This window comes from Babylonia areolata, chromosome 5 (assembly GCF_041734735.1).
Source record: "Babylonia areolata isolate BAREFJ2019XMU chromosome 5, ASM4173473v1, whole genome shotgun sequence".
Taxonomy (NCBI): domain Eukaryota; kingdom Metazoa; phylum Mollusca; class Gastropoda; order Neogastropoda; family Buccinidae; genus Babylonia; species Babylonia areolata.
The window spans coordinates 43,223,383-43,241,492 of record NC_134880.1 but is presented as its reverse complement, the minus strand read 5'-3'; the positions used below and the strand labels follow the sequence as shown (position 1 = coordinate 43,241,492).

Here is an 18,110-nt window from a genome sequence, read left to right as displayed (position 1 = left end):
TGCTAGTTCAGCCACAAATGCTCTCTGATACATACAGTTTGGAGCAGTTACATTTACTAAGTAATGATTTCTTCAAACTTCCTGAAGCTTTTTGATTCACACGTACAAAGTACTATACAGTATAGTTCGGAATGAAGTCGCCACCCACTTTGACGCTGTAGTATCACACACACACACACACACACACACACACACACACACACACACACACACACACACACTTGCCACACCATTCTCTCTCTCTCTCTCTCACACACACACACACACACACACACACACACATATATATATATATATATATATATATATATATATATATATATATATATATACACGGGCCACACCATTCACACACACACACACACACACACACACACACACACACACACACTCACTCACTCACTCTCACTCACAAAAATGTGACAAAGACGGTAGGGATTTGCTGGCAAACTACGACATGAGACATCCCTCTGAAACTTCCCACAAGGAATACATCAAAGTCAATATCAGTGCAGTCCAGTGACCATCCCAAACACAGTTGGTCAGTCGTTTTCCCCCCCTGTAAATCTTCCGCCATTGACTTCATCGTGAAGAACCGGCTCCTGGCACGCCGCGGAAATTCCTTATCTTTCCCCTGTCCGTTCTCAGTACACAGACCTCGCGGCTAATGTCCATGGGCGCCGCCACCCACCGTTCACCTCCCGGCAAACAGCAGAGGCAGTATACGTCACGACCCTGACGGTCCAGACGGCACATCATGGCTCATAAATCATGGCCACTTGGTGGGGATACTGATACATCGAAAACATTCATCACTGCGCGCTTTGCCTCAATTTGCATATCACTACAGCGCTCCTTGTTTTCATGGTTTTTTATGTTTATGACGACGTTTTCTGGGAAGAATGATGGTTGTTTTTAAGTCGTAAGGAAACGCAGCACAGTGTGTAACAGGTGCGCTTGAAAAACGAAAATATAGCTTGTTTTGTATAAATTCTTAGAGAGAGACAAAAAACCAAAATAGTTCCCTGAAAATATCGCTTGCTTTGTGTAACTTCTCAGAGAGAGAGACTTGCATTGAAGTTCTTTCACACGTTTTCTAGTAGTTACATGCTCATTCCGACTGAGGATAATATGAGGTTTGTGTCTGGCATGTGTAGAACTGCAAAGCTATCTTTCAAAATAATTCTTCTAACCCTAACAGAGCCTCGGAGACAAGGGAAAAGACCACGGCTTCTTGCAAAACACAACAGATCAGGGGTGGGGGGCGGGGGCGGGAGTGGGGGTGCTGGGCTGTAAGACAGCGAAAAACCAAATATGCTGAGATATGAAAACGCCTTTACACCGCTAGTTACCTGTTTTAACTGTGCCTCTGAAAATTACAACAAACGTGTACGCAGATGCGTCGTATGTTCTTAACTCTCTCCATACGAACGGCGAAAGAGAAGACGTTAACAGCGTTTCACCCCAATTACCACCATCAAAATATTGCAAGCGGAAGGCTCTTATACTGAAGAGGTGAATGTTGACAAAGAATACCACAATTCTGACGACGGAAGCTAAAGGTTGGGTCATTCAGACACCCACTGGACATCCGAGGGGTCTGTGTAGAGGAGAAGAGAGGACTGGCCGTACTGAGTGAGTTAAAATGTCTGTTACTGTCTGTTAAGATGGATTCAAACACTTTTTTCTCGACTGTACATCGTTTCTTGTTGTGACCATAAACAAACTGAACACTGCACGGTGCACAGAAAAAATACTAAACCAATAGAAATCAAGGTCTTTTCATTACCGCTATATCTTTTGCGTGGTAAGTCGGCAACAATTTAAACATGCTCACATGGCGTCCATTGTTTTGTTTTCAAATATAAATGACTCGGGCGTTGGGAACTATTTCAGTAAAGATGTCTGTCCAATCAGAATGTTAAGTATTTCTATTAAAGTGGTCCAGATATCATATCGACATTGTCTGGGAATGTGTGCATTACTTTATTTGTTGACTGCTTAGTAGTTTGCGTTGTTCCGATATCATGTGATTTTACGAATGTTTCGGTCTACAAAAAGGTCAGTCCATATGACCGTTATATGTACTGTTACATGAACTTTTTTATTGTTTTTTTTGTCGTTGTTGTTGTTGTTTAAACAAAGGCCATAGTCAAAATAAATAACTTTCTCAGAAACTCACAAATCTGCTTCCATCAACGCAGTATGCAAGTCCTAAGATGACGGCTCAGCGTTTTCAGAAATTGATTACAAAATACAGACACATTGACATGGGAGTGACACGGCTTTCGGTTTAAATTTCAACGCGAAAATAAAAGCATTAGAAACAGCAGCAAACGCACTCCCTCAGCCCAAATATGTACACATCTCCATGCATGCGTCCATGTGTGTGAGAGAGTGGCCACGACATGGTGAGCGCTTGTTGCAAGCATGTCTCTGATGCAGTTCTAGAGAGAGGGGACAGTGGAAGGGGGAGGGGGCTAAAAGAGTGTGTCGGGGGGTGGGGTGGGGAGGGGGGGGACGAGGAGCGGTGTAATTTGAGATGCGCATGAAACAGTTCGTCCTGACAGTTGGTATGCAAGTCCTGCCACGCTGCTGTATAATCATCATTGTGATTGATGGGCTAGATCTCTTCCTGTCGTTCTAACTGCTTCTCTCTCTCTCTCTCTCTCTCTCTCTCTCTCTCTCCCCCCCCCCCCCCTATGTGTGTGTGTGTGTGTGTGTCTGTCTGTCTGTCTGTTTGTCTCTGTCACTCAGAATGTTGAAATTATGTAAAAAAACAAAACAAAAAAAAAACCCATGTCAAATAGCATTGACTACATTGCCTCTTCACAATCAAGCCTTACTTTTCACCCTCTGCTTTTGTTTGATGAACTAAACATAATGAACAATGATAATAATAATAATAATAATAATGATAATGATAATAATAACAATGATAATGTCCTGTCTTATAACAGAATTATCGAGCTCAACGGTCAGTCACAGCTATAATGATTTCAGTGTGGTCAACTGTGAATGGAAGAAGGATAAAGGAAAAAGAAAAAAAACTATGGGTTTCAGGACTGGTCGCTGTTCATGCGTCAGGTACAGTTTACATCAACGTAGTTTGACTTTTACTGGAAAAAAAAGGGGGGGGGGGGGGGGGGGGGGGGACTCCACTCACTAATGTAGGATACATGTGGAACGTGTATTGACCACGATAAATGAAGATTAACACTTACGGAGCAAATGGGACACGCGGCGATCCCGTATTTTCTCTTTCAAAACATACACTCACAAATATACAAATGGAACGTGTGTTAAAATTACAAGTGACGATGAACACTGAACAAATGCGACACAATGCAATGTCTTTTCTCTTTCGAAACGTGACCGAGAAAAATATGCAACCAGAGAGAAAAAGAAAAAAGAAAAGAAAAGAAAAAGAATAGAGAAGGTAACTGACAGACTTGTCAAAAGCAACACAGTCAAATCTCTCTCTCTCTCTCTCTCTCTCCCCCCCCTCTTGTATGCACACTCAGTCTCTCTCTCTCCCTCTCTCTCTCTCCCTCTCTCTCTTTCTCTCTGCGATACTCAGTCTCTTTCGCTCTCTCTCTCTCTGTGATTCTCCCTCTCTCTCTCTCTCTGATATTCTCTGTGTGTGTGTGTGTGTGTGTGTGTGTGTGTGTGTGTGTGTGTGATACTCAGTCTCTCTCTCTCTCTCTCTCTCTCTCTCTCTGTCTGATACTCTCTCTGATACTGTCTCTCTGTGATTCTCTCTCTCTCTGTGATACTCAGTCTCTCTATCTCTCTCTCTCTGATACTCTCTCTCTCTCTCTCTCTCTCTCTCTCTCTCTCAAGATATAGCAAACAAAGCAGTTATTCGGATACTTCATATCTTGTATAAGCTTGATTGTAATTTGTTTGGTATTTTTGTCAGGTTATTTGATGCTCAAGTCCAGCCAATAATGCAGTATGGTGCAGAAATATGGGCCTTGGAAAACAGTGAACAAATAGAAAAAGTACACTTGTTTGCAATGAAACGATTTTTGAATGTGGACATCCGAACGCCAAATGATCTTGTGTATGGGGAGCTAGGGAGATATCCAATTTATTTAAACTCGTACATTAAATGCAATAAGTATTGGTTGAAACTTACAAGAATGAACGAAAACAGGCTACCGTTCAAAGCTTATCGGATGTTGTATTCCTTAGATAATAATGGCAAAAAAACATGGGCAACGTGTGTTCGTCAGTGCTTAAATTCTTATGGTTATTCTTTTGTGTGGGATAATCAGGGTGTTGAAGATATTGCATGTTTTATAAAGTGTTTTGGACAGCGAATAGTTGATTGTAGGTGGCAAGATTGGCATGACCATATGGAAACTAGCGATAGATTTGCACAGTTTAGAATCTTTAAAACATCGCAGGGGCCTGAACCATATATTGGGATGGAAATAAACAGATATGTAAAAAGTGCACTGACAAAATTTAGATTTGGTGTCTCTAATATTGCTGTTCACAGTTTCAGATACTGTAGTAGGAGTGAATATGTATATACGTGTCGATTGTGCAACCTGGGTAGGGAAGATGAATTGCATTTTTTGTTATGTTGCCTTGCTTTGAGTGACCTCAGACAAAGATTAATTCGACCTAAATATTATAAAGATCCCTGTGCTTTTAGATTTAATCTGCTCATGTCGTCAAAACATGAGCTTACCCAACAAAACTTGGCCATATACTTATATGAGGCATTGAAGAGACTTCGAATCGTTATTTTGTGAATGATGTTGAGTATTGTATTAGCTACTTTTGGTTGATTTGTGATGTTGGTTTATCGTGTCAAGTCATTTTCCTTATTTATTTTCTTGTGTGACCCCCTTCAGTGAGGGGCTTTGGCCTTAATCTGAATAAAACATCGTTATCGTTATCGTTATCTGATACTCACGGGTTCTTCCCTCAGTTGGTACAGTGTGGGTCTGGGCCTGAAGTTTCCGTGCTGGTCCATGACCAGGTGATAGTGGTTCTCGTAGGGCAGCATCTCCTGGGGGTCCCAGAACGTCACGTCGCTCTGGTTACTGCTGCGTCGGCTGTTGGTCGTGTTGATGGAAAACACCGACACCCGCTGGGGCCTCGCCGGAGTTGACCCCGCCATGTCTTCGTTCTCTTCCATGTAGTGGTTGGGATCAGGAACCTGCAGGTAACGCTGCAGGGATTCCTGGATGATTTGAGGGATCTGTTCGATCAGAACCATGGAGTTCTTACGACTGGGGACGACGGTGCTGCTGTTGTTGCTGTCGGAGCCCACCGACACCTTGCGCTTGTGCTGGGAGATGCGCCTGGTGGCCCCGCTCAGGTGGGCCGAGTGCTTGTGCACGGGCGACGTGCTGGACTCCAGGGAGACCTTCCGGACTGTCTTCTGGGCCACGGGGTTCTTTTCGTACACAGGGTGCTGCTGAGGGAGGCCCCGTGACCCCGTCCGGTCTTTGTCCTCGTCCTCCCCTTCCGTGTTGTTGTTCACGGAAGATGACTCCTCCTCGATTTCCTGGAGAGCAGCCTGGGCGGTGGTGAAGGAGGGAGAAGGGTGGGAGAGAGGGGAGTGGGTTTCAGTGTCCACTCCGGAATCTGCCTCCGCCATGTCCGACTCTGCGGTGACGACGATTCTGACAGCGGAGCGGGTGTCGGCTTGTGGCTGTGACTGCACGGGTTTGACGCTGTCGTCAGCGGTGTCGGTGAAGGTCAACACCTGTTCTCCGTCCTGCTCTCTCACCACCGGCGGTGAGGGCAGCACGTACACGCCGGTCTTTCTGGAAATTCGGCGTGCACTGGCAGCTCTTCCGGTCGAACTATCATCCTGTGGGACAGAGCAGTTCACAGGGGACTTGCTCTCAGCGGCGGTAACTGTATCGGGAGATATTTCTCCTCTCGATGACTTACATTTCTCTGCCTCGTCACAGTCTGTCACGCCGTTGTGCTGTGCCGCTGCGCTGCCGATCTCCGGAAGTGACGGAGCTTTGCCGAGAGCCGTTTCCGGTGAGGTTTCCTGACGGACCGACGCCGAGGGCTGGTCGCCGTGTCGGTGATGATGGGAAAGCCGAGTGAAGTCTTGTAGCGGTAAGTGGCTGGCGGCCTCGCTGCCCTCTGTCCCCTCGCTGTGCCCGGGGCTCTGCACGCTGATGACAGTTCGATTGGCGTCCTGTGGTCCCAGCACCATGGCTGCCTTTGTCTTCCTTTGTCCCTCCGATACCTGGCTGCGGACAGCTTGTCACACGTCGGGCCACACAATGACCACAGCTTCTTGTTTGTTATTGAAAGAGGAAACGCCTCATTTGTGGACGTTGTACTTGGTGAGACAAACGCTCACATAAAGAGAGAAGTAACCGTATGTTTTGTTTGGGAACCAGGGTTTAAAAAATGGGAGTGTTGATCAGAGAGAAGCGGCGGCGATGAGTGACTGACAGAAATACATCCACGTAATGTTCGTAAACAAGTTCAGTTTGTTATCATAGAATGTCCAACTCTGTGACGAAATTACAGACACATCTATCGATTTCTATGCACGATCTTTCTTTTTTTTTTAATTTTTTCGATGTTTCCTTTTTCTTTAAAACTCTTTCGGTCAAACTTTCTCCCGTTTTTATTTGTTTTGAAGGAAATAAACTCACAATATCACTAACAACGCATCATCCATGATTTTAAAGTTGAAGAAGCAACATTTTCTTGAATCCCACCTCCCTACAGAACTGAACAGTACAGGCAAGCAGCTTGCAAACAGCACAACAACAACAATCCAGGCTGTTTCTGTGGCTACCAGGGCCGTGAAACAGGTGAGTGGCCGTGTCGTGCACACCATTGTCTTTATATAGGACAGGACAAGGCAGCAGACCGCGGGGCAGTGTGACAGCTCTCCGTCATGATGGATGACAACCCCCCCGAACCCTCCAGCCCCTCTCCCGCTCCCCTCCCCCTCCACACACACACACACACACACACACACACACACACACCCCTCCACCTTGCCTGTCTTCACTGGGGAACAGAGGCTTTAGTTCGTACAGACAATCGTTTCTTCGGTTTTCCGTTCCCGTCCACACACTGTTTTTCCTCCCGTTATATTCCTGTCCATGATCCACAAACAACATTGCTCTGACAAGCTTCATTATTTGTTTCTATGCCCCCTCCCCCCCTTTTTTTGACAACCTTAGACAAAAATGATTGTCTACATACTATAGAACCCGCCCAAACTTCATGAAATTGTACTTACTGTTTTCTGGGAGGGGGGGAAAAAACCCACACCAGAGTACTGTTAGTACTGAAATCCTTTGTCCCTTCCATTCGTGATTCTTTTCTGTTGAAGTGTTTCTATTCATAGAGAAAATAGTCAAATTATACGGAAAATTTACATGTTCTATAATATATTATATACTAATGTTGATTTGCATATGCTTGTTTGCGTTATTATTCAATTGCATAGGAAAAATGACTTGCTGATATGTATTTGCTTGTTTGCTGAAGTTAGCTTTTTTTCTCTTTTTTTTCTCTTTTTTTATATCACGTTATATTCATATGTTGTGTGTAAAAGATATATGTGTGAATTGTTTCAGTGCCCCCAGGGGAGCACGTGAAATATACTTACCTTGCCTTGCCTATTCCTGTGTATGTATTAGTATCTGGTGTATTTATGATGTTTCGCATGTTTTGGTTTTCACAATACAATACACAATACAATACACAAACTTTATTGTCTATGCTTGGTACAGAGATTTTCTTTTAGGCAGCAGCACATGTCCAACATAAGAAGAAAACAACAAACAAATAAAGTGAATAGAAAATAAAAAGATAAATTAAATGGCACTAAATGGAAATAGCTTTTTACAAATATACAGATTACTGAAATTTACGTGCCTCTCCATTTCAGTCAGCCAAGCCGCATTGCTCATCTTCACACACACACACACACACACACACACACACACACACACACACACACACACACACACACACACACACACACACAACACGCGCACACACACGCACACATACACTATATCTCTTCCTCTCTCTTTCTCTCTCTCTTCACAAAATATGCAGTTCATAGTTCATTTAAAAATCAAGTATAAGTTTTAAAACTATGTTTCACTTTCTTCTCATCAAATGATAAAAAAGAACGGAACTATTTACCAATATGATGCATAATAACAGTGATGATAATAGTAATGATGATGATGATGATGTACTTGTTCATGACATTATCTAGATTGATATTTTCCACATGATATGCAAACGAACATCCAAATGTCCGACTTGCGGGTTTGTTTGTTTGGGGGTGGGGTGGGGTGGTGGGTTGTTTGTTTCTTTTTGTTTTTGTTTTGTTTTGTTTTTGTGTTGTTTTGTTTGCTTGTTTGTTTTTTGGAGGGGAAGGGGGAGAGGGGGGTGTTTGGTTTGGTTTTAACACAGGCTACAAAAGCTGTATTTGTGCTTTTTCTGCTGTGTGCGTTCATTCTGATAATAATGATAATGGCAATGAAACTGTTCTATAGGACACTCTTTGAGTGTAGCTCTGTAGCTCTAGATCAGTAGATGCTTCACAAGTGTTATGATTAGGTATAATACACACACACATACACCTACGCACGCACGTACGCGCGCAACATATTTATTAATCAGTATACGCACACTCAAGACTCTCGCATACAAACATGCACATGCCCACATATGTACACACCCACAGTCACACGCATATCATACGATACGTCAGGAATAGATGGAAACTGTATGTTTGAAAGCCTCTTCAGTTAACTCTCTCCATACGAACGGCGAAAGAGACGACGTTAACAGCGTTTCACCCCAATTACCATCATCAAAATATTGCAAGCGGAAGGCTCTTATACTGAAGACGTGAATGTTGACAAAGAATACCACAATTCTGACGACGGAAGCTAAAGGTTGGGTCATTGAGACACCCACTGGATATCCGAGGGGTCTGTGTAGAGGAGAAGAGAGGACTGGCCGTACTGAGTGAGTTAAAGGATGAAGTGATCTGGTTATGACGATTTTTTTCAATGGATTGAATTCCAGACCGATGGAGCTGCCAAAGGTGAAAGAAACATGGTCCATAAACATTGTTCTGACACGTGGAACACACAGTAGTTTCCAGCTAGATGAGTAGCATATGCTGCTTTCAAGAAGTGCATGCGGGAAGTGTTGACAGAGAATGCTGGCGATATAGGAATTCAGTAGTGTTCGATACGAAAAGAAATAAAATTTCAGGCAGAAAAAAAATACAAATAAATGAGTGGCGCTGTCAGTGTAGCGACGCGCTCTCCCTGGAGAGAGCAGCCTGAATTTCACACAGACAAGTCTGTTGTGACAAAAAAAGAGTAATACAATATAATACAAAACAATACAATATATTGAATACGTGCTTTCATGGGAAGCTAATGAAGCATTTTGAGGGGATAAACGCTATCTTATTTAACAAATTTGAGCACGATTCTTGCGGAAGAGTTGAACGTTTTAGGAGGTGGAGAGAATGACTGGGACAGCCTGCCGAAAATAAGTTTCGATGTCTGAAGTTTGGTAGGGCTGACGAATCGTGTGGATGTGACGGAGTTAATTGTAAGCTTAACGGGAAATGGGTTTGACGTACAAACATTCGTGTTTCCATGTTTAGTTTCAGATGCAGTCCAATTTCTCGTGTCTGTCTGATTTAGACCACTGGAGGTAAAAAAAATAAATAAATAAATTTAAAAAAAACCCACCAACTTGGAAGCAATTTTTCTCCTACCCACACACCCACATTTAGGTAAACCCAATCTTGAATAAATGTCTCTTTCAGTGGTGTTCAGCTGTGCTTATTCTGATTCAACATACACAGGACATCACCCGGTAAGAGGCCTCCTGACAACAGTCTGCGTGTCACCCCCATCCCCACCCCACCCCCACCCGCCAGCCTCCCCTCTCTCCAACCGAACACCCCCCTCCCCCCCTCTTTGGAGTGAAAACAGACACCACGTCTCTCCCCGTGAATCTGCCAACGTCACATGCATGGGACTAGGGGAGGGGTGAGGTGCGGGGGTTTGGGGGTGGGGTGTGGGGTCGTAATTGAGGTCACCATAAAAACAGAGCGAAAAACAATGCCACATCATTTGAGATGATGAATGGGGATGAGAGTGGTGACGATGCTACTATAACGATCCAGTTCAGAGTGGGGACTATGGGACAAGGCTGCACTCCTCGCTTCCTTGCACCGCCTTGACATGTCCTGTGTTAACCAGGCCCCGAGAGATACAGCCACCTGCAGGGTTGGTCAGAAAATGTTTAGCAACACTGCCAAAGACCCATCCGTGAAGGGAAGGATCCCCGACTGTGTGGTTTCAGTCTTCGCATATAAGATAAGATAAGAATAACTTTTATTATCTCCAACTGGAGAAATTTGGTCAGGTGCATTATCACAACATAGACAAGTAAACAACATGGGGACCATAACTGTAAAAGCCAACAACAGCCCCTACAAATATTACGAAGATACAAATGTAAAAAATATAACATAGATCGTTTCATACATACATCCACACACTGCAGGTAATAACTAGTATTCTTAATGTAAAAACAGAAATAATTAAGAAACATTATTTGAATATAATTATATAACATAGCCTACTATACTGCACATTGATTATAATAGACAGATAAGATAAGAATAAAGATGAATTGTGGAAAACCACAACCAGATAATCAGTACACACCCGCACCCCCACCCCACCCCAACCCCCGCCCCCGCACCCCCCACCCACCCCACACACGCGGATAACTTGATTAAACAAGAGTAATAAACATATGTTCTCAAATAAAAGCATTTCACATATTCGCTTTTAAATATCAGCCCACAATACACTCAGCTCTGGGAAGAAACTGGTCATTGCCGAAAAATCCCAGAACGATATTTGTCTATGGTGAGGTTCGAACCGACTTTGTCAGTCCGCGACCGACGCTAACCATTTTACCACAGAGACTGCCCCCACACAAAGTCAGAGAAAAAGAAGCAATAACAGAGAGAAGAAAAAAAAAGTGGGGGGAGGGGGATAGAAGACAATATAGGAAGTGATGGAGGCAGCTACTTTCGATCTACTAAACACTGAAATTTGTCAGTCAGAGAGAGAGAGAGAGAGAGAGAGAGGTGGGGGGACATAAAGTATGCTAATTAACATCTGGTGCTACAGAAAAGTGTCGAAGAAGTGTGACATCCACGTTCTTGACACAGACAAAACCCGGTGTTTATGTCAGTGGCGTTCAGCTGACCAACAAGTGGCAGGCAGTCATTGACCCCCGAGAAAGCCGATCAGTGGGGCCCTGTGGAGGTTTGGGGAGCGGTGAGACCAGTGAGGCCCCGTGGGGATTGTGGGGGAGATGCCCTGTTGGGATTGTTGAAGAGATCAGAGGCCCTGTGTAGTTGCAGGGAGAGATCAGAGGATCTTTGGAGATTGTGGGAGAGATGCCTGTTGGGATTGTTGTAGAGATCAGGGGCCCTGTAGGGGTGCAATGAGAGATCAGACCAGTGAGGCCCTGCGGAGGTTGTGGAAGAGATCAGGCCATTGGGGCCCTGTGGAGGTTGTGGAAGAGATCAGGCCATTGGGGCCCTGTGGAAGTTGTGGAAGACATTGGGCCATTGGGGCCCTGTGGAAGTTGTGGAAGACATTGGGCCATTGGGGCCCTGTGGAAGTTGTGGAAGACATTGGGCCATTGGGGCCCTGTGGAAGTTGTGGAAGAGATCAGGCCATTGGGGCCCTATGGAGGTTGTAGAAGAGATCAGGCCAATGAGGCCCTATGGAAGTTGTGGAAGACATTGGGCCATTTGGGCCCTGTGGAAGTTGTGGAAGAGATCAGGCCATTGGGGCCCTATGGAGGTTGTAGAAGAGATCAGGCCAATGAGGCCCTGTGGGGGTTGTGGGGGAGATCAAGCCACTGGGGCCCTGTGGAAGTTGTAGAAGAGATCAGGCCATTGGGGCCCTGTGGGGGTTGTGGAGGAGATGAGACCAGTGAGGCCCTGTGGAGGTGTTGGGAGAGATCAGTATGTATATAAGGGTGATGGGAGAGATCAGACCATTGACCTCATCAACAGGAAGGGGTGACATGGGTGGGGTGTCCCGTTTCTGGAGAAACTCAGTGTTTGATGATTGATTCCAGCGTGCTTTGTCTGTCGAGAGAGAGAGAGAGTGTGTGTGTGTGTGTGTGTGTGTGTGAAGATGTGCGTATGTCTGTGCGTCTTTGTGTGTATGAATGTGTCTGTATGTGAATGTGCTTGTGTCTGTGTGTGTGTGTGTGTGTGTGTGTGGTGTGTCTTTTTCACACACACAGTGGACAAAATTAATACTGTCGCTTGCTATTTAGAACAGGGAAACAATAATCGCTTTCGGTAACAAAACAAAGAACCGTGTGATTCAGTGTGGTGGACACACTGTGTGTGTGTCGGTGTGTGCGTATCTGTATGTGTCTGTGTCTGTGTATGTGGTCTGTCTTTTTCACTTCGTGTGTTAGTGTGTGCATAAGCGTGTGTGTGTGCGTGTGTGTGTGTGTTGTGTGGTGTGGTGTGTGTGTGTGTGTGTGTGTGTGTGTGGTGTGTGTATGTTTGTGTGTGTGTGTGTGTGTGTGTGTGTGTGTGTGTGTGTGAACAGACTTTCCTGGCCTTTCCCCATCCACTGAGGGCTGAGAGTTAAGTTGTTTTGACGGAAACACGACAGTGTGGATTCGGGTGACGTTTTTACGTTCAGCTGTGTTTTATGCCGCCTCCTCCTTCTCTCACCCCTCTTCTTCTTCTCAACCACCTTCTCGTCCTCCCCCTCCTTTTTCTCCACCTCCTCCTCCTTCTTCTCTTCCCTGAAGCATATTTTTCATATATTTATCTTGTTTATCTTTTTTTCCCCTTTTTTTATTATGATAATTATCCTGTTTATTTATTTTTTTGTTTGTTTGTTTTCGAGGGCTGGATTTTTTTTAAAGTATGCTCAATCTATTACCCGTAGAAAATAAAAACTGTTCATTCATTCATTCTTCTTCATCATCATCTTCTTCATCTCCACTTCCTCCTCATTCTTCTTCTCCTCCTCCCCCTTCTTCTTCTTCTTTCCCCAATTTCCGAGTCAATCCCTCTATCTTTCTCTCATTAAAAAAAATCTAAATCTCAGACATTCATACCTCATTTATGTATGCTTTCACTTACAGAAATCTACTCATTTGGCTGGGGTTTCTTTTTTTTCTTTTTTGATTTTTTTTTTTTTTCGTTTAATTTCTTTTTATTGTGGTTTTGTATGTTTTGTTTTGACAACAGCTACAATGCTAATCACCTGCAGAGTCCAGTGGAATGTTCAAAACTCCCGAATTGTCAACAGTGCACAACAACAACACGTTTTCGTCATTGAGATCACTGGACCTCCATGCCGGCACGTGGCGTGCACGTGCTGGTGTCACCTGATTTCCTGACCGGTGTCACTCTTCTGCAGCGACTCCCCCAACAAAGTCAGCACGTTCGGGTGTTTCTGACGCTCTCAGTCCTTCTCTCCACACTATGCGCTCGTTCTCATGCCTGTCTGATCCCTGTATGATCTGTCCAGCGGGTTGTCAATGTCGTCAGAACTGTCGTCTGTCAGGAGGTGGTCAAATATAAGGGTGGCAGGTTTACCGGGCAGATAGGGCTGCTTTTATAATAATAATAATAATAATAATGATGATACTGATAATAAAAACAACAATATCAATATAATTTTAAAAATAATGATAGTAATACTACTACTACTACTACTACTACTACTGATGATGATGATGATGATGATAATAGTAATAATAATAATGATGATGATGATGATGATAACAACAACAACAACAAGGAGAAGAAGAACACAATGTACAAAGCGCCTTTCCATGTAAAAGCACGCTCAATTGCGCTGTACAATGCAAAGACCGACAAGCAGAACCTGCATTTTAACAGTTGAAACGAAAACTCTAACATTCATGAACCTCAGTGCACAAACACACAACCAAACACTGAAATGTGTTCAGACACACCCCAAACTCTCTGTACACAGCATCACACATCATCATACATAACACTATTCATCACAATACCTAGGTAATGCATATTTCATGTATATCACAACACTTAACATTACCACTATAATACTTAACAAGAGAGGCAAGGCCTTCAAGACTCACTTGTGATACACTTAAAAAAAAAAATCTAATCGTTAAAATGTGTTCTGTATTTGTTATTATAAAGCTTCGCGTTAAAAAAAGAAGAAAAAAAAAGTCCTAACCAGATTCGAATTAAGTCCCCTAGCATTAATTACAGAGTAATTTCCCTTCTTTACTATCTGCACCAAAACGTTTGCAAAATAAATAAAACTTCCATGCTTAGCGAAAGAAGTTCCTGTTTGAACAAAAAAATGATAATAATGACTGCTCTTGTTGTTGGGTCAGAATATCAGATCAAAGTGTCAAGTTTGGAGAATACAAAAAAAAAAAAAAAAAATTAAAAATTAAAAATAACAGTAAATGCAGTTTGCATATAATTAGGCTTCATTTTTTATTTTTTTTGTGCCCATCCCAGAGGTGCAATGTTGTTTTAAACAAGATGACTGGAAAGAACTGAATTTGTCCTATTTTTATGCCTAATTTGGTGTCAACTGACAAAGTAGTTGCAGAGAAAATGTCAATGTTAAAGTTTACCACGGACACACAGACACACACAGACACACACACACACACACACACACACACACACACACAACCGAACACCGGGTTAAAACATAGACTCACTTTGTTTACACAAGTGAGTCAAAAACGATATCACGGTGCTTACAAATCAGTCCTACTACTCAAAATCGGTCACATACATCACAATGCCGAATAAACAGACATCTAAAACCACAATACTTAAAACCACCTCCACAGCATATACAGTCTGGTTCAGATGTGAACCAGTCTGTCTCTCACCAACCTGTCCTGTGTTAATGAAGTCTATCTGTGAACATTTCACAGTCTTTTTGCTGCTCCTCGTGTCTGGAGCGACCTTCCACATCGCACGATCCGTTCATGTGACTCCGTCTCCGCCATTCGCTTTTCACTGAAAAACATATCTTTTCAAAACCTGTCTGTTGGCGCTTGGCTTCTTACTTCAACAAAAACACCCCGTGCAGGAACACACACACACACCCACACACACACACACACACACACACGCACGCACAAACACACACACACACACACACACACACACACACACACACACACACACACACACACACACACACACACATCTCTGTTCAAAGCATCACACTCATACATAGTATCATTCATCACAATACTCTGTGTGTGTGTGTGTGTGTGTGTGTGTGTGTGATGTGTGTGTGTGTGTGTGTGTGTGTGAGTGTGTGTGTGTGTGTAGTCAAGAGTGATTCATGTAATTTGTAATTTGTTTTTCTTTCATGTAAAGCGCTCTGTACTGTTAGAGAGAAAGGCGTTTTGCAAATGGACTTTAGTTATAGTAGTAGTTACAGTAGTTATAGCAGCAGTAGTAGAAGTAATGTTTCATTTGAGTTATACCATGTTTGCTTACTTTTCTTGTGCAGTTCATGAAACGATTTTAACCTTTTCCATTACAGTCTGGTCTGAAAATGTGAACTGCATCTGAATACATTGGTTGCCAGTTTCCATCTCTCACGTCTGTCTATACATATCTCTATATATCGTCACTCTTATATATATATATATATATATATATATATATATATATATATATATATATATATATCGTCTGTCTATATATATCGTCACTCTGTCACGAAATGCTGAGAAATGTGGGGACATTGATTTTTGTGTTCTCCATACAGCCAGCTGAGTTTTCCAGCTCTTCGATCTCAGCAGGCGTTTCAAGTCTTTCAATGCCAGGAATACCTGTTTTTGAAGTAGTAATTGTCCCAGTGCTGTCGTTTTTGCCAACCAAAATTTTTAATCATGCACGTGTGGTGATTACGTGGTTATGTGGATCTGTATGTTTGTGTGTGAGAGGGGTGGGGGATGGGGGAGGGAGAGTATAGACCTTTTCACACCAGTCTTCCTTTCGCGATAAATAAAAAAAAACTTTTTTAAAGGCCCGGAGCACAAACTGGAGAGGGTGAGTCTTACCAACTATGCCGTCACCTTCCTTCTGACGTCATCAAGTCAGAAGGCGAGGAGGGAGCGGGAGGGGTCGGGGGGAGGGGGGCGGGGGGGAAGGGGGAGCCTGTGCAATTGTTGTCTTTGTCGCTCACTTGTTAGCCTCGTAACGCATGCGCACGTGGCCAGCGTTAGCAATGAGAGGGGACAGAGGTGTTGGGCAGATCGGAAGAGAAAGGGGTAAAGGGGGACGGGATGGAGGAGGTGGGGCTTCGGGTTCCTGGCAGGGAGGATCGGAGAAGAGGAGATGTGGCGGGAACTTACAACAGAAGATCACCCCCCACCTACCCCCCAACCGGTACCCCACACCCCTGAAAAAAAAAAAAAAAAAAAAAAAAAGTTTTCATAGACGACTGAACTCGAAAGGTGATAGTTACAAAGAAAGGGATGTTTGTTTCTGAATCACGTGGATTAATGAGTGCGTTGGTGTGAGACACAGGGCATTGACTCTGCGCGTCAACCTCAGGTTCTGTACATTGACATACACTAAACATACATCCCACGGGGTCCAATATTGGCATGACATGGTGCATACTATCACGGTACTTACCGCATCGCTTGTAGGTCTGTGTCTTTGAACGGTACACCTTTACTTGTTCATAGTGTCTATACCCCCTTAAACGGAGTATGGCTGCCTACATGGCGGGGTAAAAACGGTCATACACGTTAAAGCCCACTCGTGTACATAGGAGTGAACGTTTGGGAGTTACAGCCCACGAACGAAGAAGAAGAAGTGTATTCTTGGTCAGAGACCAAGCTCTGGGCGCTTCACACAGACACATTTGCACAACAGGCTTTGCACGTGGGTGGAGCCCGACCGACATCTGCCATTGGACGAGAATCCAGCGCCGTATCCATTTGACCAGCGCAGCCGCCAAGGATGTCTCTATTTTCACGATAAATGCTTTTTTATAGCCATCAATCTGACCCTTTTCCATATGATTTGTCACGGAGAGTTGCAGTCAGATCATGTGTATTAAAAAAAAAAAAAAATCGTTGAAAATATTCAGTGCACTAAATGCAGAGTGAAACAGAAAATGAACAACACAGCCTTTGACGTCTCATTAACTTCATAATAATTAGGGGGAAAAAAGGAAGAAAGAAAAAGAACAGAAAAAAACCTTCCTTTGCGAACCTATTCATGTTTATTTGACAACCATCAAATTCTCTTTATTTTTTTTACTTAAAAGTGCCTTTAATATATCAGGAAATAACAAAATTAGATTGTTGGACAGGTCAATACGGAGCCGTTTTTAAATGCTTTTCTCTTCTTCATTCATGGGCTGCGACTCCCACGTTCAGTTGTATGCACGAGAGGGATTTTACGTGTATGACCATTTTTACCCCGCCATGGAGGCAGTCATACTCCGTTTTCGGGGTGGAGTGCATGCTGGGTGTGTTCTTTTTTCCGTAACCTACCGATTGCTGGCATGGATTACGGGATCTTTAACGCGCGTATTTGATCTTCTGCATGCGTATACACACGATGGGTGTACAGGCACTAGAAAGTCTGCACATCTGTTGACCTTAGAGATCGGAAAAATCTCAATCCTTTACCTACCATGTGGCGTGACCGGGATTTGAACCCCGAACCCTCAGATTGAAAGTCTTACGTTTCATCACTCGGTTGTCGCGCCCGTCTGAAATGCGTTTGAGCCATGTGTCATCAATTCAAATCTAACCAGGTGTTTTCAATGTCGTTAGTGTAATTATCGTCCAAATGAGTTGTTTTTTTCTGTTTCAGTCAGAGCAGCACGGTCACGTGACCAGGAAATCGTCGTTGCATAGCTTTCTGTCTGCAGGGAGTGCATGCAGCACACGGGACCTCAAACCCGAGAGTTCAGCTCTCAGAGTACCACACCAAATGTAGCGGGAAGTGGTGGGGGATACACACACACACACACACACACACACACACA

General features: G+C 43.6%; 1 protein-coding gene across 1 annotated transcript in view; it reads right to left on the bottom strand.

Moving 5' to 3' along the window:
- Positions 1 to 6,770, bottom strand: part of LOC143282086 (solute carrier family 12 member 1-like) — a 53,380-nt gene extending 46,610 nt beyond the window's left edge. The window contains exon 1 of the mRNA XM_076587555.1: positions 4,931 to 6,770. Coding sequence (XP_076443670.1) covers positions 4,931 to 6,196 — 1,266 coding nt within the window. The 5' untranslated portion in view covers positions 6,197 to 6,770. The remainder of the gene's footprint in view (positions 1 to 4,930) is intronic.
- Positions 6,771 to 18,110: the final 11,340 nt, after the last annotated feature.